The sequence below is a fragment of the Martes martes genome (genome assembly GCF_963455335.1).
Source record: "Martes martes genome assembly, chromosome: 1".
Lineage (NCBI taxonomy): Eukaryota > Metazoa > Chordata > Mammalia > Carnivora > Mustelidae > Martes > Martes martes.
Window position 1 is genome coordinate 193,666,365 of NC_137888.1, and position 26,108 is coordinate 193,692,472.

General features: G+C 45.1%; 1 protein-coding gene across 1 annotated transcript in view; it reads right to left on the bottom strand.

Moving 5' to 3' along the window:
* The window catches only part of CACNA2D3 (calcium voltage-gated channel auxiliary subunit alpha2delta 3), an 866,841-nt gene that overhangs the window by 65,584 nt on the left and 775,149 nt on the right, over positions 1 to 26,108 (bottom strand). The window contains exons 32-35 of the mRNA XM_080820180.1: positions 15,018 to 15,093; positions 12,250 to 12,302; positions 10,654 to 10,709; positions 1,515 to 1,626 (exon numbers count right to left, since the gene is read on the bottom strand). Coding sequence (XP_080676306.1) covers positions 1,515 to 1,626; positions 10,654 to 10,709; positions 12,250 to 12,302; positions 15,018 to 15,093 — 297 coding nt within the window. The remainder of the gene's footprint in view (positions 1 to 1,514; positions 1,627 to 10,653; positions 10,710 to 12,249; positions 12,303 to 15,017; positions 15,094 to 26,108) is intronic.

Consider the following 26,108-nt stretch of genomic DNA (forward strand, 5'->3'; position numbering starts at 1 on the left):
ACTCTATGAAAAGACATGTAATAAAGAGACATACTAAGTTTATAAATGTAAAGTTCCAGTATTATACAAGATAGCAATTATCTTCAAATTAATCTATAACTTACAGCAATTTTAATCAAAACTGTATCATAATTCTTGGAAATTAACAAGCTGATTATAAAATTAATATCAAAGAGGAGAGACAAAAATAGCCATGACAACTTAGAAGAATATGGAAAAGATATTTGTTCTCCTAAATATAAAGTCATATTATAAAGCTCTACTAAGGGGTGCCTGGGTGGCTCAGTGGATTAAAGCCTCTGCCTTCGGCTCGGGTCATGATCTCAGGGTCCTGGGATCGAGCCCTGCATCGGGCTCTCTGCTCAGCAGGGAGCCTGCTTCCTCCTCTCTCTCTCTCTCTCTCTCTCTCTCTGCCTGCCTGCATATCTCTGATCTCTGTCTGTCAAATAAATAAATAAAATCTTTTAAATAAATAAATAAAAAATAAAGCTCTAATAATTAAAGAGCTATGGTATTGACATCAGTACTGACAAACCATAAAACCTGGAAACAGACCTGCATACAGATGGCAACTCACCCTATATGACACAGGTGCCACAATAAATCAATTGGAAAAAAAAAAAAAAAGACCATTCAATAAGCAGTGCTGGTTGACAGGGAACTATATGGAAAAAGATGAAATTAGATGCTACCTTACGGCACACACAAATAAATTCAAGAGAGATTCAAGTCCTGAAGGTGAAAGTCAACACTGGAAGTGTTTGGAATAAAACGATTTGAGAATACCATTATGACATGAGGGCACAAACTAATTTCTTAAAGCACAAATGCACAAATCACAGAACAGAAGAATAAATTAGACTACATTAAAATAAAAGCAAAGGAAAATTTATGCATCTAAAGACATTACAAAAGATGAGGAGTCAGACGAAGGACTAGGAAGACACATATGTAAAGCATACAACTGGAAAGAAATTGCACCCAAAAACTAGAACACCAAACCAGTAAGAGTGGATTCATCACCCAACGTGCAACTGCCAACAGAAATGAAGGGGAAAGAAACCCAAATGATCAATAAAACCATTTTAAAAAGCCCAACGTCATTAGGAATCAGGGAAATGCCTAGTAAGCGACCAAGACTAGTTCCCCAGATGTCAGATTCCAGTGACTCCTAAAGATTTGATGCCTCCAGGAAAGACCCAGAAGGATTTTTCCCAACAGATGGGTGAAATGGCCAGCCATCAAATGGGAAAACACCAATTAGGACTTTTTCCAACCAGCAATAAACTCAACTAAAAACCTTGTCTATTCTAAGATGCATTCTCAAGCACTTTGAACCTTTCCCAAATTCTAAATGATCTAACAAAGCCAAGTGATGTTTTTTCCAAACCGGTGGAAACACCTCCTCACCCAAGAGGGCCGCCATGTTTCCATCTCTCACTGTGATCATGAGCACGCGGACACATTGGCCCATAGGAGTTCTACACTGAGCAGAAAGGAGGTGGGAGGCTTACTTGGAGCAGTCTTCACAAGCAATGTTCCCTGAGGTTTCCTTGATGGTGCGCTCAGAGACAAATGCTGGATATTCAGTATCACAAGGCTCCAAGGTCTGTTTCAATTTCTGGGCTGTAGGGATAGGAGAAAAAAAAAAGTAAAAAAGATAAAGAACAAAGGCACAGGCTTTCTTGTGATTGGCAGCCCACAGTAACTCAGAACACAGTTCTCCTCCTGCCGTGCTGTGATTTTTCTAGGCATAGCATAATGCATTATTTTCTAATTAGTCAAGTGATTTCATCTGCCAAGCAACTCTATAAGCTATAATTCCTCAAGCCGTTGTGTTGGCTTCATCCACTATCATTTATGCATCACAAGAATACTTTCTGGGACAACATCAGTCAACGGGTCTCTGACTTCAGACTTACTTGAACTCAGCAATAACACATATGTGTATTGGAATAAATGTATAAAATAGAAGTTACACCATATTATTTAGGGTGAGACAAAGGTCATGATACAATTGCATGGTTTTATGACAGAAACAAAATTGAAGTATGGAATAGTAAAATACGTAATGTCTTTGAACCACAGCCATATAACTGATCTTACTCTTATGAAGTTCCTTGTCCACGAATGCAGCTAGATAACCCTGGTACATGGATGGGTACCTAGTAGGCACTTGGTAATGTTTCGGTGGTTGATAAAATAATGTAAACGAGTTATGTCTAGTGGGCAAGTTCCAGAAACTCTTTAAGTTTCAATTTTTTTCAATGTCTAAATTGGGGCTAATCCAGTCCCTCTAACAGAGGGTGATGTGAGAAGTAAATGAAACATTATATGTTGAGTACTTAGTAGAGTACTTGAAACATAATGAGTGCTGTGTGAATGTCAGTTACTAATAATAATAAATGGTAACAACAGTAACCAATAACAATAAGAACAACAACACTAGCATTCTATTGACCCCATAGTAATACTAAAATGATGATGATGGTAGATACTGTAACATAGTGGTTAAGGGTGAAGACTGAAAGTCAGAGACGTTTGGAGTATAAATCCCCTTCTCCATTGCTTCTGGCTAATCCTCAGTATTCTCATCTGCAAAATGGAAATGCCAAGAGTATGGGTCCTTGTCACAGGACTGGTCACTCATTAATATCTTACCAGTAGGGGGCGCCCGGGTGGCTTAGTCGGTTAAGGATCCGACTCTTGATTTCCGCTCAGGTCATGAACTCAGTGTTCTGAGATGGAGCCCAGCATTGGGCTCCACACTGGATGGGAGCCCGTTCAAGATTCTCTCTCACCCTCTCCCTTTGCCCCTCCCACTCCTCTAAAAAAAAAGATCTTACCAGTAGAATGTTCATAGGTTTCCAATACCCAAACTTTGTACAAAGTTTTTGGCTGATATTTTATATGGAAATATAAACATCTATTTATAAATATAGAATATATAATTTACATTTCCAACTCCAAAACTTGGTAGGATTTTAACAAAATGCTGTTTTGACAAAAGTCTCAAGTTATATTCCCAATACAGTTGGTTGGATGTCAGAAGCCAGGTGACATTTCATTTCATTCATTCATCAGAAGCCCGACAAAACATTTCATGTTTTGTGAAATGGCCGTGGGGAGGCTGCCGGCACTAAGTGGGCCAGCACAGGATTGCCAAGTGCGAAAGGAGCCCTTGGTAACCACCAGATATTTGTTGGCTGATCAGGAAGCCATGTTCCAAGCATGTATATTCTAACATGACTTTTTTTAAAATAGGCTTTTCCCTAAGCGTTAATTATTTTGAGGAAATTGATTGGGGGTTTGGGGTTAAAGCATAATGCATTGTCTTTTTTCTCCCCTCAAAGGAGAAGAAGGAAGTGGATTCAATCAGCTTTTTTTTTTTTTTTTAACATTTTATTTATTTGACAGAGATCACAAGTAGGCAGAGAGGCAGGCAGAGAGAGAGGAGGAAGCAGGCTCCCCACGGAGCAGAGACCCCTGACGCGGGGCTCGATCCCAGGACCCTAGGACCATGACCTGAGCAGAAGGCAGAGGCTCTAACCCACTGAGCCACCCAGGCGCCCCCAACTTTTTTTTTTTAATGTATGACCTGTGATTTTTCAGAATCTGGTCACTGACATAAAAGGCACGATGCCCACGCCAAGGCACGGAGTTATTCTGAGTAATGAACCGACCAAGGCAGGCACAGTTCCCCACCAAGGGCCGCGTGTGCTCACTTCCACATACATGCAGGTGCAGACACGCAAACAGCCTTCACGAGATGCTAGCTCTGGAGCGTGTCACTACCCACGTGCCAGGAGCTAGACTAATCACATAGCAGCGAAGGGGCATGAATCTTGCCACCGCTGTGGGACAGCAGGTGAGTTCAATCTCTTGACGCCTCCGTGTTCTCCTCTGTAAAATGGGAATAAGACGGAATAACCTCACGTGGTTGTGTGAGAATCAGGCGAATTAATGCCTGGCAAGCGGCTGGTGCACTGTGAGGGGCTCTTTAACCCAACACACGTCCTGCCACATGACTGCGTGTTATTACACCGAATCGTCAGAAAACAGTGGGCCTTTCTGAAGCACCTCTTTTTGGTTAGAAAAGGCCAATGACTACCTCCCGGAGTCCTGGCTTCACTGCAGGGACAGCATGGGCGAGTGTCATGCTCCCAACAGCCTGGGTCCCCGACCCTGCCTGTCCCCATGCCCTGAGGTGCTGGCTCATGGCAAGTGTCATCACAAGCTTGCTGAATATATGAATAATTCCCCTGAAAGGCGTTTTTCAGGCAATCAAACAGACAAAGGGAATGTAAGCATCTCAGGCCCTCATGACAAATCACCTGCCTTCCGGGACGGTAAGGTCAGTTTTAGGAAGCCCAGGGCTAAACAGCCCCAGCACAGAGCGGGGGCACCTGGTGGAAACATCGTTCCCTTCCACTTTCTTCTCCACTGCCTCTGATTTTGTCAGGAGGACAGCTTTGTAGGATGCTAGGGAGTTTTTCCCACCTTTCTTTCTTTTTCATTATTCTTTCATTTGCTCTCCCCCACCACCCCCCCGCCTTTTTTTTTTTTTTTTTTTAAATTTGAGGAGGCCACCCATAAAGCTCAGAGCATCTGGCTACAATTTGGTCACACTTTTTATTTTCATGGTTCTTGTGTTCGCAATTGACTCCTTTGAGTAGCAAGTGAGAGCGACTTTCCGTTGGGGAAACTTCCTTTTAATATTTAAATTATTTGAATTTCAAAAAAAGTGAGTCCCTTAAAATGAAATAAAGATCAAGTAAAAAAACAAAACCAAACCCAACAACGCAGATTATAAGTGGATACGACTCACGTATGCAGATGGCACATAATAAGCTCATGTTGGTAACGGCTATGTTTATTAAGAAATTGCTACATGCCAGATGCTGTTCTGCTTTACATGTATTAATTCATTTAACAGTAAAACATGACAAAATGAAAAAGAAGAATAAACTATAAGGTGGGAATCTTTTTTTTTTTTTTTTTTTTGCAGGTTAGTGAATGGAGGAGACAACTGAATGAATTGCCCAAATTCATCCAGTGAGTATGTGGCAGAGCCAAAATTTGAACTTGGGCCTTCTGGCTCCAGCACACATATATTTAACTGCTCTGTGAAGTTCGGCCAATGAAAGGAAGGAAGAAAGGTCTTTGGGGCAGGCTGAGATAGGCAGCACACATGATTTAAACGGGCCCGATAATTGCACCATCTCTAATTGTAATTGTCCAGGCCCAGTTACTATGGAACAAGTCCAGCGCTCTCAATGGTGAGGCTCATTTGGCTCGGATCCTTCCTGGAGATGAAATCCGTGTTCCCTTCGCAAGGCACCCATACTGATGTGGCGATAAACCCTCGTCGACTCTGTTTGCAACACGACTATAGACTGGCTGCAAGTCGTCTGCTGGGCTTTTGGGCCACATGTGAATTATCGTATAAAACCATGGCCACATTTAACCTAAATAACATGGTTTATGATGAAGACCTTTCTTTGTCTGGAGTGCTATGGACACCGCATGTATTTGCCGGTCGTTACTGCTTATCTGTGCAATTCTGAACCGCTCTGGCCGCCAGGGATCTCCTGAGAGCTGTTTCAGCCACTGGGCATTTACATCACATTCTCTTACAAAGGTGGAGGTCCTAGAGGTCAAGAAGTTCAGCAGGGCTGATTCCTTGTTGTAGGGAAAATGGGGTTCAGAAAGCAGGCATGGCCTGCCTGGAGTCCCCCAGAAAGAGACTCACCATGACCATCATCCACCAAAACTACCATCCCCACCTTCACAGCCCATACCCACAAAGCACTCACCCCACGCCAAACACGCCGCTGGGCCCTTTGCCTGGACGGAGTCCTCACCGCCATGCAGTGAGGAAGGGCTGCCGCTCTCTTGTCTCACAGATGGACAGACTGCAGCCCAGAGAAATTAAGTGACACTGCCTGCCCCAAGTCACATTGCCATGAGCTAGGGAGCCCGGACCCGCTTGTGTGCCGTCATGTCCTGGGGCCGCCATTCTGCCCGGTGACACCGTTCTACCTCCCATCCCCGTGAGGCTGGCGGTCCCAGACCGAAGCCACGACCTACCACTCACTCACAATGAAGCACCCAATGGAGCAGCCACACAATTGAATTTCTTTAATTTTCCCTTAGCAACAAATGTCCCTGATGAGAATAACTGACTGGGGTTCACAGTAATTATGGGCAGACAACTGGGAATGAATAGAGTTGCCGTTTGAAAAGCTTTCCTCTTCTTTTGTCTCTGTGAATGCACCCCCATTCATACTCGGTGCCAGCAAGCTCCATTCTTTGTGCAACTTCGCCAAAATGATACCTTTGTGATAATCAAGCAGAAATGGGCTTCCACAGTCCCCTTCATTAAGGAAATGAAGCAGATAAACAGTGTAATTATGGATTCCATTTTTAGCTAAACAAAGATGTATGTCTCAGCCCAGGGTCTTTATCTAGCGAGGGAATGGTAAAATTAGAATGAAGAAACCTTGCAAGTCAATAGTGCTGTGAAACTTTTCTCTCCTTATGCTCTGGGTCTGAGAATTTACATTTTCCTTTAACAAAGATACCCAGCTGATAGCAGCCCCAGCCGGAGGACATGCTCCCCCATTCCATTCTTTTCTCCATCTGTGAAATGGAAAAAGGCAGCTCTGCCCAGCAGAGGCCTACAGGCCTGAATGAGACAATCCGCATACAGCAGCCAGAACCACACGGGGTCCAAGAAGGCGGGCTGCCTAGCTCACTGCCATCTAGCTGAGCTCTTGGCTCACATCTGAGCTCATCATCTAGTAGCTGTCTGACTCATGCAGCTCAGAAAGGGTTCGTGACAAATTCCAGCAGTCCCTACCTCTCAGGGATGATGAAGGGATCTGAAGATGGTCAAGTGCCCGCACTCCGGAAATGGGAAAGCACTCACTGTATGTTAGCACATGGTGTGGTGACGACACAATCGTTTGACAAGATCTGTCTCCAGTCTGGGGGCAGGTCTCACATTGTGGCAAAAGGGCAACATGACTTGGAATTATCTATTAAGGAACTTTTTAAAAAGCTTCTAAAACATAACACAGAGAGCTTAAGGATCACATGATTGCTCTTAGCTGAAATTCTGCCTGCTGTTGGTCCTGGTATAGGGGGATGGGGGGAGGGGATGTGAAACTTCAGAATGGGGACCTTCATACATTTCTGTAAGCATCATGAGTGCAAAGGTCATATCCTTCCTCTTCTTCTTCTTCTTCTTTTTTTTAAATGTCATTTATTTATTTGAGAGTGAGAGGAAAAGCACAAGAAGGGGGGAGGGTCAGAGGGAGAAGCAGACTCCCCACTTAGTGGGAAGCTCAACGTGGGACTCAATCCTAGGACCCCGGGCTCATGACCTGAGCTGAAAGCACATGCTTAACAGGCTGAGCCACCCAGGTGCCCCATATCCTTCTTCTTTATTCTGCATCCCCTACCCTATCCTCTTTGGTCTTATACCAGGGTTTCCCAGCAGTGGCACTACTGACATTTTGAGTAGGATCATTCTTTGTGGTGTGGGGCTGTGTGTCCTAGGATGTTTAGCTGCACCCCTGGCTTCTACCCACTAGCTGTCAGTAGCACCCCTCGCCCCCCCCGCCCCCCCCCCCCCAGTTGTGACGACCAAAATGTCTCCGAACATGGCAATGACTCCTGGGAGAAAAAATCCGCCCCGCCCCCTCCAATCCCCCTTGTTGAAAACCACTGGTCTGAGCAAAGATCACAGTGACAGCAAAGTCACACCAACAAAAACTTTTAAACTGATGGTCAAATCTGAAGGCCCCAAACAGGAGCGTGGGCAGATGCCTGCGGCAGCAGGTCACAGGGAAGGGAAGCAGGCCAGGGGGAGAATGGGGGAAATGGGGATGCGGGCTGGCATGAGAAGATAGGCCATCCTCACGCTTACCACGGAAGCTCCACAGCCAAAGGTGGGCAGGCATACGGTTGGGAAGAGGAATGCCAAAAGGATCAGCCTGCTGCCCTCCGCACTGAATTACACTCCTTCGACAGAGCCAGGGTCTCAGCCACAAAAGCCACCAAGGTCCAAAGGTAAGCATCGCCCACCGCGTGGGGAGCACCGCCTCTGGGCCTTGTCTGCGCATGCGCTGTGTGTGCACCGCGTAACCCATCTCTCACACCTCTTGGGTGCATGGTAACTTCTGCGGACCAACCGGGAAGCCAGACCCCAGAGAGATCAAGAGACTTGACCAGGAGAGAGCAGCTAGCAAGCAGCAGAGGAAGGCTGCCTGGAGAGCGGAAAGCCAGTTTGGAAGTCGAGGGGACTTGTCCCCAGACACTTGGGGCTGCGGTGAGAGCAGCCCTATGACCAACTTGTAGTTCATTCTCTTGGCCTCTATTGATCTTCCTTCTTCCGTCCCTCCCTTTTAATCTCATCTAAACATTTTCATGCCTAATAGTAAAACTGTGGAGAAGCCAGTGGAATAAGAAAAGCAAACAGGAAGGAAGCAAGCACTCATTTGGCAGAACCCTTCTCAGCTCTCACTTTCAAATCGTGCAGTTTTCAAACAAAGTAGGTTTGTGTTAAAGGTAGAATTTTCTTGGGGGATGTAATAGTCTTCCCTTCCTAATTCATAGTTTGTTCTCTGCTTATAGACTCCCCGCTGGCCATACTGATTGCTGACCCTAATTAAATCCATAGTCCCTTCTCCCCCATCATTGGATGCTTTTCTGAGGAATATACAGTTCTGTATATTGTTTATCTTGCTATATTACTTAATTTCATGAACATTTTTGATCCCGTTGAAAAGATCTGTTTTCAGAAACAGAATCTTGTTAAAAGGTTTTCTCTGCCTCTCTGTGGATTGGCTGTCATTTATTTTGAATTGTCTCTATTATTCGGCATTTAAAGAGTTACCAGTATTTGCAGTCATCGGTTCCTTAGTGACAATCATCCTGTCCGAGAGCCCTTGGCTCTGACCCCAGTTTATTTTCCTAGGCTAGATTTCTCGAAGTGGGGTTGTAGACCTTCAAAGCAGGTCCTAACCCAACAGGAAGGGGCAAGTATGGAGCTCACACACTGACAGTCACCAGGACTGTGTGTGTGTGTGTCTGTGTGAACATGAGAGAGAACAAGACACAGAGATGCTGTTCCGCTGGGTTCTCAGCTTTTCGGGATTGGGCCAACCCTAAACACACTTGGATTCGGTTCACTGTAATCAGAGTCCACCCGGTGCAGCTGTGTGCCCGAGAACTCCTCTCTGTAGGTGTCCCTCTGTGTCATCCTCTAACAAGAAATGAGGGAGTTCCTGAATTTAGACAACAGAGGCCTATTTGTAAATTATAAAGCCTTGATGACAGTGGCAATAATGGTCATACCCGACGTAAGAATAGTTAGGGTATTCAGTAAGCAAACACTGTGCACCTGCTATGTGCTGAGCAACATTAGGTGCTAAGGGATAACAGTGGCTATAAGGCATAGCTCCGGCCATCAAGAAATTCTCGTGTGAAGCCAACGAAGCGAGACAATAGCAGCACAGAAGAGCTGGAGACATGAATAGGTGAGCTGACTGGGACGGAAGCAAGAAGGAAATGCTGCTAACTCTTCCTGGAAGAATTGAGGGAATCCTCCCCAACCGGGATCTTAAGGGATGGGAGAGGAAATGTCAGATTGAAATATATCCAACATCTGGGGAAGGCTGAGACAATATTCATCTACCTCTTTGAAAAAGATAATTAAAAAATAATCATAATAAAAATGGTAGCTGTCTGGTCTACTGCCGGTTCCCGTCATCCCAGGTAAGAAAATGAACATGGATGACCGCACACAGGAAAGAAAGAGCAGAGCGTTATCTGAGAAACAGCGTGGGACGGAGCAGGTGGGGCAGACGGCTGTGAGACGGCCCTCATTAAAGAGCCCCGGCTTTGTAGAGCATGGGGACTTGACTAGTCGGTCCACGCTGTCAGCGCTGGTATCCCAAGTTAATTACAGCTGTCACTTTTTGAGGGCTAATTATGTTCCAGTCACCATGCTCAGCATATAGTATGATTTATCGTTAAACACACACGATAGGAGGTAAATATTATGTGCTGTGTCTCCCGTTTTGCTTACTATGGGGAAACTGAGTCTTGAAGAGATAAGCTAACTTGCCAAAGGCAAACCTGGGAACCAGCACTGAAATCCCTACTGATCCACCTCTAAGAGTTTCTACTAATTACTGCTCAAATCACTGAAGGCTTTTGAGCAGGGAGAGTAATATGATTAGATTTATATTTTAGGAGGATAATTATGCAAAATGATCAAGCAAACAAAAAACCAGAGTGGTTATCCATTCACTCAGCCTGAAAGAGACGATGTGTCTCCCTTCTATTTTAAGCACTGCCCATGAGCTTTTTGAAGAATTCACCTGTGCAATGTTATGACCTCAAAGTCTTAGTTAAGGAAACAGGTCAAAGCGTACGTTCCACGTGGGCAGAATGAAAGTTGGAATTTTTGTGAGACTGGACGGTGCTGCTGAATCCGCGCAGAGGATGCCTTTCACTGACAGAGCAGAAAAATCATCACTTTGTCCTGCGTAGTTGTATGTGAGCTGATCCTGGATGAAAAGGAGCCAGGGAACTCTAGCTTTATCACTCTGAGCTGAGAAAGAGGAATTGGTGGCTGCTTACCTTTGGCTGTCATATCTGAGTGCCACCAACTGCAGAGGTTAAATTCCACCAGGAACCTAAACAGGGGATGCAAAAGCCCAGGGTTATTTGGTTATCTGCCCCCCTGGACGGAACATCGACATTCTGTTTTTTTTCAGCATTGCTCACTGCTTTTGAAACAATAACACCATGATCGGAAGGTACCCAGTATGGTTGGTTCTGGGACCACTGAATTTTCGCTGGGCTTTATCTTACTTGTGAAAGGTTATTTGATCATCAATGCCAGCCAAACCCTGAAACTGGGTTTCTCTAGATTCAAGGACTCTGTTGAGATATACCCTGTTTGTCAGCAGAAATGGTTTTCCAGCTATAGTCTGAGTCTATAGTAAAAAGTCAATTTCCAAAGTGTTTCTTCTGCCTTGATGCTGAGATACAAATAGCATATTCCTTACCTGGACTATGATCTGCAGTAATAAAGGATGCTTCCCAGATTTATACTGCAATGCAAACTTTTTCAGCCCTGTGTGTGTGTGTGTGTGTGTGTGTGTGTGTGTGTGTAGGCACAGATGGAACAAATTTCTCTTGATGAACTTATGCCACAATGCAATTTCAAAAAAAAAAAAAATCAGGATTTCTCAATTGCTGGTAAAAAATGCAAAAGTAATGTAAATCATCCTCCAAATGAATAGTGATAGATCAAAATCCCATCATTTCTCTTTTAGGCTACTACCTCAACAGCTCACTGTCAATCAAAGTCTCACCATTGTCTGTTACTGTATTTTCTGCCTCTTATGTACATAAGAGAAATGAATTTCAATTTATAATGTTGTGAAATTAATATAGGTTACATGAAAGCAATAAAGAAGACAATGGCTCTTCGTCAAATGGGAAGAAATCTGCCTCAACCCCTTGGAATTGGAGCCACAGGGGGCAAAATCCGAACCTGAGAATTTGGTGGTTAAATGATTTGGTTTTCATGCTCGTCTATGGAATTCCTCCCTTTCGCGGAATACAGTGTTTCTGTCATGTGTCCGGTATCTTTTCTGGGAGTCAAGCCTTTCATCTTTGTCCCATTTCAATCTGAGCTAAGTCACACACATGCATCCAGCATCCTCCAAATAGGACTGTAGTTTGACAGGGTAAACAGTGAATTCACACCTGAGAAAAGCCCCCAGCCCCTGACCCACGAAATACACAAGCCCCTGTCTCCTGCACAAGGCTTCCCCTCCCCTCACCCCTTGCACATGCCAACACAACCGAAGGAACACACTGGGCAGCCCTGGCAATTTGTTATTTTGACCACAGCCCACCCAGGCTGCATTAAAAACAGCCAGACATCTATGTTAAATTTAACACTAACCACAATAAATAAATTTGGTTTGTATATTACATGCTGTTAGTCTGCTAAGCAATGACATAAGGGCATAAGCAGTGACCATGAACAACTGAAAGATAATTTTCTGGTCTCAGCTTTCAGTATTTCGAGATGTTCAGTGAGGTTATCTCAGAGCAGTCTGAATCTAATGGTTGTTCAAAACATGAAACACAGTCTTCCAATTCACTTCATAATACAAAAGAAAAGCAATACTATTTAAAAATGTGGCAAATTGTACTTACAAGACAAGTTCTGTCATTATCCATTTTACTGCAGCGAGGAAGGCATTATAAGGCTGAAGAGAAGAATTCAGTTCATTGAAAACAATGCATCACACATGAAATTTGTAGTTTAACTTCGGGCTTTACATAAAGACAATGTTATTCTTCAAGAGAGATTGATATCACCTTAAAAAACATTGAAGCTCTAGCTAAAAGAAGAACATGGTTGGATACTGTATCCTAAAACTAACACTTTAAAACTTTGAACTCCCCTGTAGTGAGATGTGATTTACAAGTAAAATAAACATGATCTAATACAGGGGTTATCTCTGGGAGGAAAAAGGAAGTTCAGCAAACGATGTTTAAACCTTTACCCTCCAGGGGCTAATATTTTGCAGCCTAATGCTGAGGGGCTAAAATCATATAACTAATTTCAAATGGTAATTCACAGATCTGCCTCTCAGAAAGGTGATTCCCTGTTCTCCATCACTGCATGTCATTCACTGAAATAAGCACAAGTTGCATATACTTGATTTTAATGTTGCCCATGAGTTATGTAGGATTTAAGCTGCCTTTTCTCCCGCAGACATATTTGGATTTGGGGGGGGGGGTGTGGGGAAAGAAAGACAACCATAAAAACATGTGATTTTATCCTTGCAGAAAATCCCCTTCAACTCTATAAAAGAAGGCATTGACAGCCTAATCTTTATTTTGAATATTTTAATTTAAAAAAGCAGTTGGATTGTTTATTCTATGATATTTTCTATGTGGATAATTCAATTTCCTGAATTCTGGGAAAATAGCACGTCTCCCCCTCCGCTGGTTCTTTGAATCTACATATGCCAGATATTCTAGTAGAAGGTGCACTTGAGAGAGGTGCTGACTTTGGCAAAGCCCTCCCCCAGATGGCAGGTCCAGAAAAATCTCAGAACCTCCTGTGGTTCCCTTTAGGTTATCAGAGAACTGAAATGCCAAATCCTGGTCTCCAAAGTTATGGGTATTTAATCCTACCTTCTGAGCATTTTGATGATAAAGATGAGAACCAGGAATGGGGGGATGATCCCGTTTTACATAAAACAAAAACTAATTTATATACCTCTAACCATTCTCGACATTTCCCTTTTCACGTCAGTAACCCAATGAACAAAACAACAGTAATAACAGTCTACTGGGGTTATTCTCCGCCCACACAGATTTCAGACTGGTTCTCTGGCTCTGATTTAATTGAGTGTGTCAACATCATTGCCTGAATCACAGGGCCCTCAGGATTAGATTCAGATAAGGATGTGAATTATTAACTATTTCCTAAAACCCAACGCGCCCCGCCGTCCTGTGGTTCTGCCATTCTATTTCTTATTGCTTGGAAAAGAACCATCTTTCTCTCAAAAAGACCCTGGTGGTCAGACACTGGGACTGTTCTGTGCCTTTGTACCTGCTGGGATGGGTAGTGACCTTTCGGGAGTCCTGGATAGTGTGGGTCCCTGGGAGGAGGGAATGAATAGAGAGATTAGGGCAGCTCTGGAGGTGGGGAGGGGCAGGCACTGGGGCAGCTCCCTCGGACCACGGGTAGATGGGGGTGTGGGGGAAGGGCACTCAAGCATTCTGTGCCAGACACTGACTCAATGTATGGGTACACAAAGGGATTATGTAAATACAGGATTAAAAATTTAAATGCACATTATCATTCAGAAGGGTAAAGCCATTGAGCTTTTAAGCCCGATGATGAAAACATATCTTGGGAACATTTTAAGTCTAGAAATATTCACGCTAAGTCTAGGGAAGTTGGATTTGGGAAGGCATGTTGATTCTCACTAAAAAGCGGTATTTTTCAAAAACATTCAACTTTCACTTCCTAGCTGCCTTTCAGAGATTTTCCAGCTCCAAATCATTTCTTGCCCCCTCAGTGGAGGAGAACCACGTTAAATATTTGGCTTTTAAATAATCTCCTCTCAAGATCTTACATCTGCAAATGAGAAGGTGTGTGTTTATATTTTAAAAGCCAAAATAGCTCATAAATTTTGTGTTTCAAACCAGATTTCAGGTTAATTTTTGGAATTTGCAAAATGATAACATGCAAAGATTATATTTATTATACACACACGCAGGGTTACGTCGAAGTATACTGTAACTGTTTTTCCTGGGTTTTCAGGTGACGGATGGCCACACTTACATTGCTTATACATTGTAAATTATATTTTTTTAACTGGCAGTACATTCTAACAGTTAATTTCCGGCAGTCTGAAAGCCTGTTTCTAATGATACGGTATCTATGTTGATATGACATCATCGTGACATCACTGATGGAACCAGCTCCAGCGAAAATGGCCCACTGAAGCTCAGCAGAACCCTGATTAGGGCAGAGAATCTAGGATCCAAATGTGAATTTGTTCTCAGACTAATCAGTTTCTTACAAACCAAAGGGAAGACTTCTGATGAGCCAACCCAAATTCTCTTTTATATGAGAATCAGAGAATCGCCCAAACGTGTCCCCTTTTCTGTCCATCAGAAGGGGGCACATCTGTCCATCAAAGATGTAAGTAAGACCCGCTTATCATTCATATAATCAGTGGATTTGGGTTTGAATGGAAGTGGTTTTTCTTAACCAGTAAAATCAGGAGACACTTTAAAACATTAATGGTTTAAACATTGGGTTAAACATTGGCTAAACATTGGTTAAAACATTCATGGTTTTGAAAAAGATACACTTGATTACTCCAAAGGTAAAAACATGCTCACACTCAGAGGCAGAAACGTGTCCCTGTCTTTTTGGGTGACTGCACCATACTTACATCCAGTAGCCTGCTGGCGCCATCACTGCTGTCCTTGTTGGCCCTGCACATGGCTTGATAGTCATAAAGGGTAATTCTATAGGAAAGAATAGAAAGGAGGATCACTAAATGGGAAGCTATGGGCAAACCAGCATGGTGAACGGTCACTGCACCACCACCAAGTACAGCAGTGACAGACACAAACAAACGCAGGTCTAATAAAGATGACGAATGAGGAACATGCAAAGTCTAGGACTGGAGACATGGCCAGGTCACACTTGGAACCTGCAGAGCCAAGGGAGTAAAGGTATTGGGATTAGGTGAGGAGAGAGGGATAGAAGCCCACCAGCTTGATGAAACACTCATTTCGGTTTAAACAAGGCTGATGTACATTGACGAGGATACTCCAGAGGGATGCTGCTGTTCTGAACTGGATTCTGGGCCCTGGAGGGAGTTTGCTTGGGCCATGTCTCCAGGATGGAGGAGAGCTGGGGAGGGCCATTTTGAGTTCGGAATTGGCAGGATCCACTCTCTCTCAAGCACTAGGAAGCAACCCTACACCAAGATCAGCCCGGCACTTTGACAATTTTTTGGAAATCAGTTGGCTTATCAGTGGTAATCCCCACTCCCATCTACCACCACCATCACGGTGACTATATTTTTGCTTTTGAAAACAGTGCCACTTATGAACAAGAAAATGGATTTTTTTTTTCTCCACTGGGGATGAAAGTATAGCTCTCATTTCCAATTACGACCTTTACTCAATGGCCAAGACATTTCACTTTATAATTGTTGCAGATATTTTAATACTCATCAACAATTTTACAGAGAATGGAGAATGGTAGCCAGTTAAAGGTTCTAGAAGGAGCAAACACCTTATCTTAGAGGCAGCATGCCTTCCATCCTCCCACCAGCTCCCTTTCCCATACTCTGGCACCCCAAAGAAGAGGCACTTGAAGTCTGGTCTGAATTACGTAACTACCAAATGACCTGTTAATACTGAGATACATGAATTCCTAAAGGACTGCAGGGAATTCTCTCTGAAGGAATTCCTTTCTAAAATAATACAGTGCTTAGCCTGGAGCATACTTCATGTGGGGCTGATAATAGACACAAGAATAAAAGTTTCATGCAGCAGGACTGGTGTTGGACCCCAAGCATTAGCCCAACACCCAGAATGAAGAAAGCATTTGGCTTCCAAAAGTTGAATGCATGAATGATTGCCTGATTGCCTGAGTCTTGACAGGAAGATGTCACAACTAGACAGAAGAGGTCAAATTCAAATAAGGGGTGAAGACCTCCTCCTCTGGACAATAAGCTAGAGGCATCACACAAACAGATTGAACAAAGAACCATCTATGGGCACCAAGGAGAAAACTAACCATACTTGACCAGGTCAAGATGGAAACCAGCTCCTAACTAGAACTATATAGGTGACTTCGGCAGCAGAGCCCAGGAGGGTCCCAGTGATCCCATGATCTCCCAGTAAATCCCCAAAGCCTCTCCCTCATCAGAACATTTCTTCTGGTCTCATTCACTGTCCTCTGACTTTTTTCTTCCTGGCAGATGCCAGGAGAATCCGAGTTTATTGAGACAGAAACGAAGCCCATGAACCAGCCAAGCCTCTGGCTCAGGGAAGTCCCCAAACAAATTTCCACTGAAACGCTCATCGTTGGCATAGCCCCGCTGCTACCCCAGCCATGGAACCTACTGCAGACCTCGAAGGACAACTCTATTCGGTCCTGGACTGCCCCACCACACCACAGTCTCCACCTTATCCAGGGGATTTCTGTATGTGCCCCTGGAAGGGCTTTCTAGGACTTGGCAAGAATTGCAATTGGCTCCGTCCTTTTCATACTGCTCAACTCTGTCTCCACAGCTGGAACTTGGGCCAGAGCGTGGTGAGAGGCAGCACGGGTTGAGTGGAACGTGCCTGTGCTTAGAGTCGTGCAGACATGGATATGGCCTTGGTTTGGAAGGTTATTATCCAGGTGCCGTTATCTAGGGTGCATTCTTTTTTTTTTTTTTTTAAGATTTTATTTATTTATTTATTTATTTAAGAGAGCGAGCACGCACAAGCAGGGGGAGGGCAGGGGCAGAGGAAGAAGGAGTCCGGTGCCCGACATGGGGCTCAATCCCAGGTCCCTGAGATCATGACCTGGGTTGAAATAGGACGCTTAACTGATGGAGCCCCCCAGGCGCCCCTCCAGGGTATAATCTTGAGCGAGATGTTAACCCTCTTCTGGAATTTCATTTTCTCCCTTGTAAAATGACTCACAAAGATGTCCTAAGATTTAAATAACCAGACGTGGAAATATACTGAAATACACTATGTAGCATGCTGGCTTTGTTATGATTCTTACAACAGAAAGCCTCATTTTGTTCTTTGTTGGAGTTTGGGATCTCCAAACTACCCCATTCCCAAGGCCTCAGGTGACTGGTCGTGTGGGCTCGACAGCAGCAGCTTCAAGGCCAGTTATTATTACAGTGGTTTTGTTTGTTTTGTTTTACTCTTTGGGCACCCCAATTTCCTCTGTAATATGGTGAGAAAAATGGCTACGTTATGGGATGGTTGTGGGATTACCGGAGGTTACATACGTATCGCATTTAGCACAGGATCTGGTCCAGAGGAAGCTTTCAACAGAAGGCAGGGCTGCCGTGGCTGTTAGAATTTATTAGTCTGGTTTTCATTGTCATTATTAATTAATGGGGGTCATGTTTAATGTAAGGGGAACTGACTCAGCTTTACCCAGCTGGCTGGAGGATGGACAGGCCTCCTGATTTTCCTAGCTCATTGGCACAAAGGATGCAGCATAAATTCATATCTGTTACTGCGGTACAAGACACCTTCAGGAGTCCCACTGGGGTTACGGAGACGTGACGCAGGAACTTCTGTCCGTGGGCTTCAGAGCTGAGGACTGTGATAACAAGAGCTCGTGTCTTCTGAGTGCTCTTTAGCAACCATGAGCAAGGGACTCCCGGAAGCAAATCCCTACAAGATAGATTCTAATCATCCCCATTTCACAGAGGGCCAAACTGAGTCTTAGCCAGCCTCAGCAGTGCATCCGAGTTCACACTCCTAACAAATGGCAGAGCCAGAATTCCAGGAATCCCCCTCACTCTGCCTTCTGCTCACGAGCAGGCTCTGACAGATTCTGGGAAATGCTTAGAATCCCACCCTGTGCCCCATCCCAGTCTCACTGGAATGTCACAGAAAATGCTGCCTAAGATAAGGTCTCATAGCCCAAGTCCTGAATCAGCTTTCAAGTCTGTGGTCAGTGGGCCAGGAGGGACCAGTTGGCTGGGCCAGCGAGAGCCCCTCGACAGCCACCCTCCCCGGAAAGCTCAGGATTCTCCTGGGACCGTCTTCAAAGGCTGGAGTTTACACGGTGAGGCCAAACTCAACGGCTGTGGGGCAGCCTCCGGGCCAGGGATCCTGCCTTTCGTTTCCCAAGGAAGCTTTCCTGATCCCGTTGCCATCAAGGAGGTTAGAGAACAAGCCTTCCCTGTCTTCTCCACGCTTAGACAGCTTTAACTAGATGTTGCAGAAAGAGAGACTTCCAGATTATTACCCTTTTTGAAGTGATTTTGTTACTGTTTTAAATAACTCCATTTTGTGGCTACCTGTATCCTGTTTAGTTGATTATAGTTAAAGAACATGATAATTGCCTGCTTTCATTCGGCTCTAAAATAAGCCCCGAGCCACATGCCCGGCCCAAGACTGGTGCAGCACGGCTGCCCTCAGCAGTGGGAGTTTATCCTTATTACAGATAACATGGCTTAATCCCCGTGACATCCCCACCAGGCCACTCCAGCCACAGGCTGCTGCTGAGACCTTATCATTAACATCTCCGCGCTCCCCAGACAGGTCTCTTTGAAACTGATGGAAGGCAGATACAGTGAGGAGAAACTCAAAGTGCTGAAAAGAAAACCTAGACAGCCCTGTGTGCCCCGTGGACGACAGGCCCAGGACACTGGGACTTGCGGAAAGCGATTTTACTGATTCTGCGCTTTTCCAACGAGACAAAAATCATGACAAAGAAAAATATCTCTTCTAAGAATTAGAAGGTTCAATTTCAAAGGCATGAGCTCAGCTCGTGTCGACTTGTGAGTAACGGCGGGGACCAGCATTTATTAAACACCTACTGTGTACCCACGAGGCCAGGTCCTTTCCCTACAATGACTCACTGGATGAGGGCTGGTTAAGCAATTTGCCCAAAAACCAACCTTGAAACCGCTTGATGTTTGCAAATACAGTCCTAAAAATGGGACAGGGAGGCATTTGACGCAGAAACTCACCATGGGACATATTTAAGCGTTTTTGAATCTGCAAGTACGAGAAGTAAAGTGACTCACTAGGGTAGCATGTAAAAATACATATTCTTTGTCGAGCTATAAAATGTACTCTCTGGGGGCAGCTTTCAACTTGCAAGTGATAGTACAGGGCCCGGGAACACAGAAAATTCTTAACAAAGCCACTATCACGGTGAGAAGCCTTACTCGTTCTTACATCTCAGAAAACCAAGAGAGGGGAGAAGCTCAGTCTGTTGATCTGAGTGTTAACAGGAAATCCAATAGGTGCTATCCCTTTTCTCCTTTTCACACTGGTGGCCATGTCATCCCAGAGCAATTTCTCACAGAGACGGGACCGCTTTTCAGGGTCAGCCCAGCACAAGGAATATAGCAGAGATGCTTGAATTTACATGATCCTGGCCCTGCCACCTTTGAGCCCCTGCCTGGGAATCCCTGGCACAAATCTAGTGAATGAGCATCCATCCTTAGCAGAGAAGAAGCGCCATGTGGCCACACACAAGGTCCTGGGGCTACCGGGGGTCTGGTGCAGAGCCCTGAGGAATGAGCCATGGGAAAATGCCTCCCTCACTGTATACTTGAAGTACCAAATGCTTTTCATCAGCAGGGCTGATAATATAAAACAAAGCAAAGTTTCAGAGAGTGGTCATGTCAGCATCTCACCCTGGTAATAAAAGCAGTAACAATAATAACCAATTACTTTCTGCCAGCAATGCAGGCATTAGCTCTTGTGTCCGGCCGGGGCACGGTTACATGTTATAGGAAAAGAAACAGGCTCAGAAGGTGGAATTACTGCTCCAAGGTTATTACAGCCCTGAGTGGACCGGCTGCTTGAATCCCAAGGCTAAGGATAATATGCATGCATGGGGGTAAGAGCACCTAGTCGGCAGTGTGTTTGTCCGTTCACTGGCCCTTCCGCAAAGCAAAAATGAGCCCAACTGAAGGAGAGATTAATGCCACGTAGAAAAGATTAAATTTCTTTTGCCTCTTTGTTTGAGTAAGAAATAGAAAGAAACAGTGGAATTCTGCTTGGGGAATGAGTTCATGCAAAAACCATTTGAGGCAAGAAACCTGGATGCTGGGGGAGCTTCCTTGGGTTCTACCAAGTTCATGTCTACATTTCACAGCACTGCATCACGACAATGCCTGTGCAGGGCTCAACATGGTGCAAGGCATGTCACTGAGGCTCAGTGTGTCAGTACCTAGGGACGCTGGTGTTGCTGGCGCCATTATTGCTATTGGTCACCCTGACGGGTATTATTGAGTGTTCCTGCTTGTGCTGCTTGGGGTCCAGCATCGTGGACAGATGGGTTAGTCGGTGCCTATGACCATTTGTGTTCAGGACTGCAATGGGTAGGTGGGGTGTGGGGGGAACTGGGTGTTGTGAACACAGCCCCATCTCTAGAAGTTTTTCCAAGTGCATATCACAGGAAATCAGATTCAATATTTAGAGGACATGTATGTTCTGAAGCCAGCAGGCATGCCGGATGTGGCAGAGATTATTATAGTCTCCCAAAGTCCATTTTCCACTTCTGCCAAGTGGAACCCTGACTTTTTGATAGGCACATTTCCCAGGCTCCTTTGTAGCTAGGAGAGGCTGTGTGATGAAGCAGAAATATTGCATGGGACTAAACACTTGAATAAATAAACCTTAATTTACTTTAATAAATCAATAAAATTACTTATTAAAATAAATTTCAATCAAGAAATTTTAAATGGACTTTTTTGGACCTCCCTGGATCCTCCTCCTTCTGCCAGCCTAGACAGCAGATGTGATGGCTGGAACTAAGCAGCTGTCTTGGACCATGAAGTAACCTTGAGCTTAAATGCCAACAGATGAAGGTAGAGGAAAAAAAAGATGTGGTTGTGAGTCCATGATGACAACAAATTGGTATTTTTAGACTTCCTTCATATAAAAGAGAAAAAAACTGCTATGTTCTTTAGCCCCTCGTTATTCTGGAATTTCCTATTATTTTTAGTAAACTAACTGGTATATTGGACTCAATGTTTGATTGAGAAACTTTCTTTCTCTATCTCCTAAAGCCAAATGAGCATAAATGTGAACAAGTATCTCTAAAAGAAATACTTCAATCTACTCCGACTAGGGGAGAAGATGAGTGAGGATTGGATCAATATGGTCTGCAATCCAGAATCTGAGAGACATCACTGCAAATTCCATCTCCCCCACTCACTACTGTGGGTGAACTCAGACAAGGCCCTCAAATGCTCAGAGCCTCCATGTCCAGGTCCTCCTTTGTCAAATGACAATAATGGTGGTAGTTATGTCTCGGAATTGTTATGGGGACGGGTGAAGGTTATACACGTAAACTACCTGGAATGATGTAGGGCCTCGGTACTTGGTATTTAATAAATGAGGCATGCTGCTGTGACGATTTTCTTACTGTTGTCATGGGGGATGCTCAAGCGGCAGCTTTAGGATTTTAAAGTGCAGTGCCCTGGAATCTTCATGTCTCCACATTCCAGAAACACTCTGGCTCAGAAACACACTGGTTCAAACCGATCTGTCTTCTTGTTCCTTTCGGTGCCACCCCTGACAAAGCATACTTCTGCGGAAACGGTCGGGTCAACAGGAAGCCGAGAAGCCATTACACTCATGACATGAGTGTTGAGTATTAGACACTGGGGGGGGGGGGCAGTCGGCAGGAGAGAGCAGCCCTCAAATGTAACCAACGTCTCCTTTGACACTCTCGAGACTCCGAGGCCAGAGCATTGGCTGAAATGTGATGTGATGACCAAGGACAGGGAGAGCTCCCCTCACCGGCCACGGAACCTAAACAGAGCCTCGTATAGTTCCATCCCGCAGAGATAGAAGAAATGGTCCAAGCCCCGAATTCTGCCTGATGTGTCACCTTTCTAGAAAGGCAATTTCAAGGGCAGAAGGAGCCACTGCAGGGAATTCTACACAAGTCGGCTATGTTAATGAATGTGTGGGGCAAGGTGCGGAAGACATTCACCAGGCCCCATGGGGAAAACCCGGTCGTGAAGGGGTGAGAGCTCAGGCATGTGGCACCAAGCGCATAAAATAAACAAAACCGAAAAAAGCAAAAAACACACAGTCCAGACAGAGAGGAACTATCAGTAGCTCCCAAAGCAAAAACAGATTATTAGCAGGCAGACCGTTTCTCCGCAAGCCAAAAGCCAGGTGTGTCCAATTGGTCTTTGCTTCCTCAAGCTTAATCAGATCCACAAAGAACAAGGGAAGACCTTTTGGCAGAACCCACCAGGACGTTTGGTATAAGCACACGTTATTCCATTTAGCCCCCACCAGCAGGTATGTGAATAATTCTTTCAGGTCTGTTTTGCTGCTGAGAAAACTGCAATTTAGTGAGTTAACGTGGCCCAACGTCAGACAGCTCCACAGTGGACCGCATCTAGATCGGTACCCTGGTGCTCTTAATGTTCCTTGACCCTGACTGTGCGCGAGAAGCACGTGAATGCTTTCAACAAAGCATGAAAACCCCAGCCGGATTTCCCACGAATCTCCTGGGGTTGCCGCCTGAGCACAGGCATGTTTTAAAAGCTCTCCAGGGATGCTGGTTGAGCCCAGGCCCCCGGGGCCCACCCCCAAGGCTGTGCCGTGGAGGTAACTGTTGCTAAGGAACCACTTTGGGGGGACCTTAGGGATTAAAGAGAAGAAGAAAAGGAAAAGGAAAAAGAAAATAAGATCTCAGACATTTGGAGCCCTTATCCAAGAGCTAATCTCACCTTCTATCAGCACTAACTTTGCCATTTGCAGAGCAGTTTCATATACTCTTGTTTTAGCGAATTCTCATAAAATCACGAGGTCCATATTTGGGTGAGGAAGAAAAGAAGGCTGGGAGAGACGGGAAGTCCGGGCAAAGCCACACAGTACAATTCTGGTGCCCAACCCGGGGGAGTACCCTTAGCTTAAGCCCAGTGTATCAAGGAGACCCTCTGAGGAACTGTGGATACTCTCCTGTGACTACACACGCACACACTCACACACACACACATTTTTCACTTTATATATATTAAAACATATATACATAGATTTTCACTTTTCCTGGATATTTGACATTGAATTTGAATCACCAGGGACAAGCAAGGGGGGAGATAAAAGAATTCTAAGAAATTGCTCTTACAAGAACTCTAAGAAAAATATTTTGAAACTAGATGTTCTCTTAGTAATCATAAGAGGGGTGATGTCACTGCCAATGACAGCAGAGAGAACCCATGGAGTGTGGATTTTGAGAAATATGAAAACAAGGCTCTTCCGGGATGTGAATGCGAGTGAAAAAGAAAAATAGCTAAATGAGTCACCACCCAGGGAGTCCACTTACTCTCGTTGTAAGAATGAAGAAGCACTTGGAGCTCTCGGTTTGAAACCCAGAAAGCTGACCGGGTGCACGGAATCTCATGAGAAATCACAGGGAGCCTGGGAACTCGGCTTGGTTCAAAGAGGTATCAGCTTCAGCTGGAGGAAATCTGGGCGATGTTATCGCGTGTTTGGCCTCCCCTCCCGTAAGTTCTGCTCGCCCAGATAAGACACTGCTGAGCCAACATCTTCCTCAGCTACCTTTCCCTTCTCAGAATTGGAAGAAGCTCCAAGCACAGCACAGTGCTATTGTGCACTGAACCAGGTGAAGGGCAGAGCTCGACATTCTCTCTGGGCTCAGAGTACAGCGCTCTTACACAGAGACTTAGGGCAAGTTCTTAACCTTTCCAAGCCTCATCACTACCATCTATAAAATGGGTATATTTACACCCAGGGCCAGGGTCACGGGCATGCAGCCTGTGTAATTTCACAGAACCTTATACTTGGTGGAAGGCTCTGCTGTCACTGCCTTGAAATTCTTAAAACGTTCTGAACAAGGGACCCCAGATTTTCAGTTTGCACTGGGCCCTGCAAGTTATGCAGCAGGTCCTGTTTATACCTGTCCCACGGAGTTGCTGGAAAGTACGGCAAGAGGTTAAGATGTGTCAGGGGCAGCCCAGGCCTGGTGTGGGGTAGGTGCTCAGGGAAGGAGCCATTGTGATCATTGCTTTCACACTGCTGAAGCTGTTGGTATGTTATTTGGACCCTGGATACTAATGTCACAGGTAAGCAGGGTAAACAGAGTCAAGTCAAAGACTGAGCTAAAGTCACCAAGAGAGACCATCTTGTCTCTTAGACTGTTTGCACACACTGCTGCAGAACTTTCCCAAAGCTCCCTCAAGTTGGTGACTGGCACAAGTCTATGGCTTCCCTCTCTTCCCCATGGCACTAAAGACCTAGAAGTGGATATTCTTTCCCTCCCTCCCTTGCTAAGTAAAATGACCATCAGGTCGCTAGGTAAGTGACCAGCCAATCCAGGAAAGGGTTCACTGCCATGTAAACAAACACCATCTTGCTTTAGAGAGAGAGGCAGCAAACCTGGACCACGGGAGAGGGAGAAAGGAAGAAGGACAAACAGAGATGCTGTTGTCTGTGAGCCCTTTCTGGAGAAGATGGTTTGGAGGGTTCTTATCTCCAAAAACTCATTCTTTAAGACTGGATATAAGCAGATCAAATAAGAAACCTGGTGCCATTCCAGCAGCGTCCAAGACAGTGGGAGGAGAGACTATGCGAGCACAGTGCAGGGAGCCAGTCCTGAGCTCAACCATGTCCCCAGAGCAACTCAGCCTCCAGGCATCTTGTGTTCTGGGGATGACTTCCATCCCAGGGCACCGCCAGGTACTTTCGGCTACATCCTTTCAGTGCTTCTGAAATACAGGTCTTCTCTGAATGAAAGGACTGTCACCCTTGGACTCTGAGGCTGCACCACGGGGCCCCAACACTGGAGACCCCCTGGCCAGATGTCCCTCATGGGAAGCCTGCTGGGAGGTGTGGGAATGCAGAAGGAGCACCACCTGGTGCCAGGCAGACAGCAAAGCCAAGCCCGAGCGAAGACCTCCAACAATGTGAATCACAGCAAGCAGCTAGCAATCATTGAGCCCTTAATGTATGCCAGGCACTGTGTACGGACTTTCTGCTCATGATGATCTCATTAACTCTGATGGCAGCCCACGGAAGCATTGTAATTATCACCTTCATTTTCCACGTAAGGAAACCAAAGCTCAGAGAGGTCACTTGACTCATTCTCAGGCACGAAGCTAGCAAATGTCGGAGTCTGGATTTGAATCCAACCCATCTGACTCCAAAACGTAAACCGTCATTGCTCTCATGGCCCCAGCGATGGCTCCCTTCGAAGAGGCCCATGAGCGTTGTTGGCCAATTCCCACAATGACAACAGATGTTATTAAACTTGAGTCAAGTCCCTGGTCCTTCCCTTTCCTCAAATATGTCAGCTACTCTCAGAGTCAAAGAAAGTTCTAGAAAGTTCTAGATTCATGTCAGCCACACTTCCTTCACGTCAAGGAGAAGACTGGCAATCTAAAATCCCACTACAACCTTCCTCCTTCTCCCACCAAGCTGTTTGAAAGGACTGTCCGAGAGGGAAAAGAAGAGAAAAAAAAAAAACAAAACAAAACCCTGATTTTGTTAAAGTTGGAAAATATGCTTTCGAATGAGAAACACGTGTGTGATTCTTCTCATCTTTTGTCTCCCCCCACCACTGAGTCGAAAGCAAGCGAACGAGGTACAAAGGCACACAATCACACAAGGATAGGAATGGCCAGGGGAGCCCCAGACGGCAGACAATCCAGAAGCTGCCCTGGGAAGCTTAAAGAAGTCGTGGAAAACTCCATGGCAACCCCATCCTAGCTCCGAGCTGAGTTTTCAAGCACGTGTCCGATGACTCCTGGCCCCCCCCCCAAAAAAAGGGGGGGGGACAAAACTGC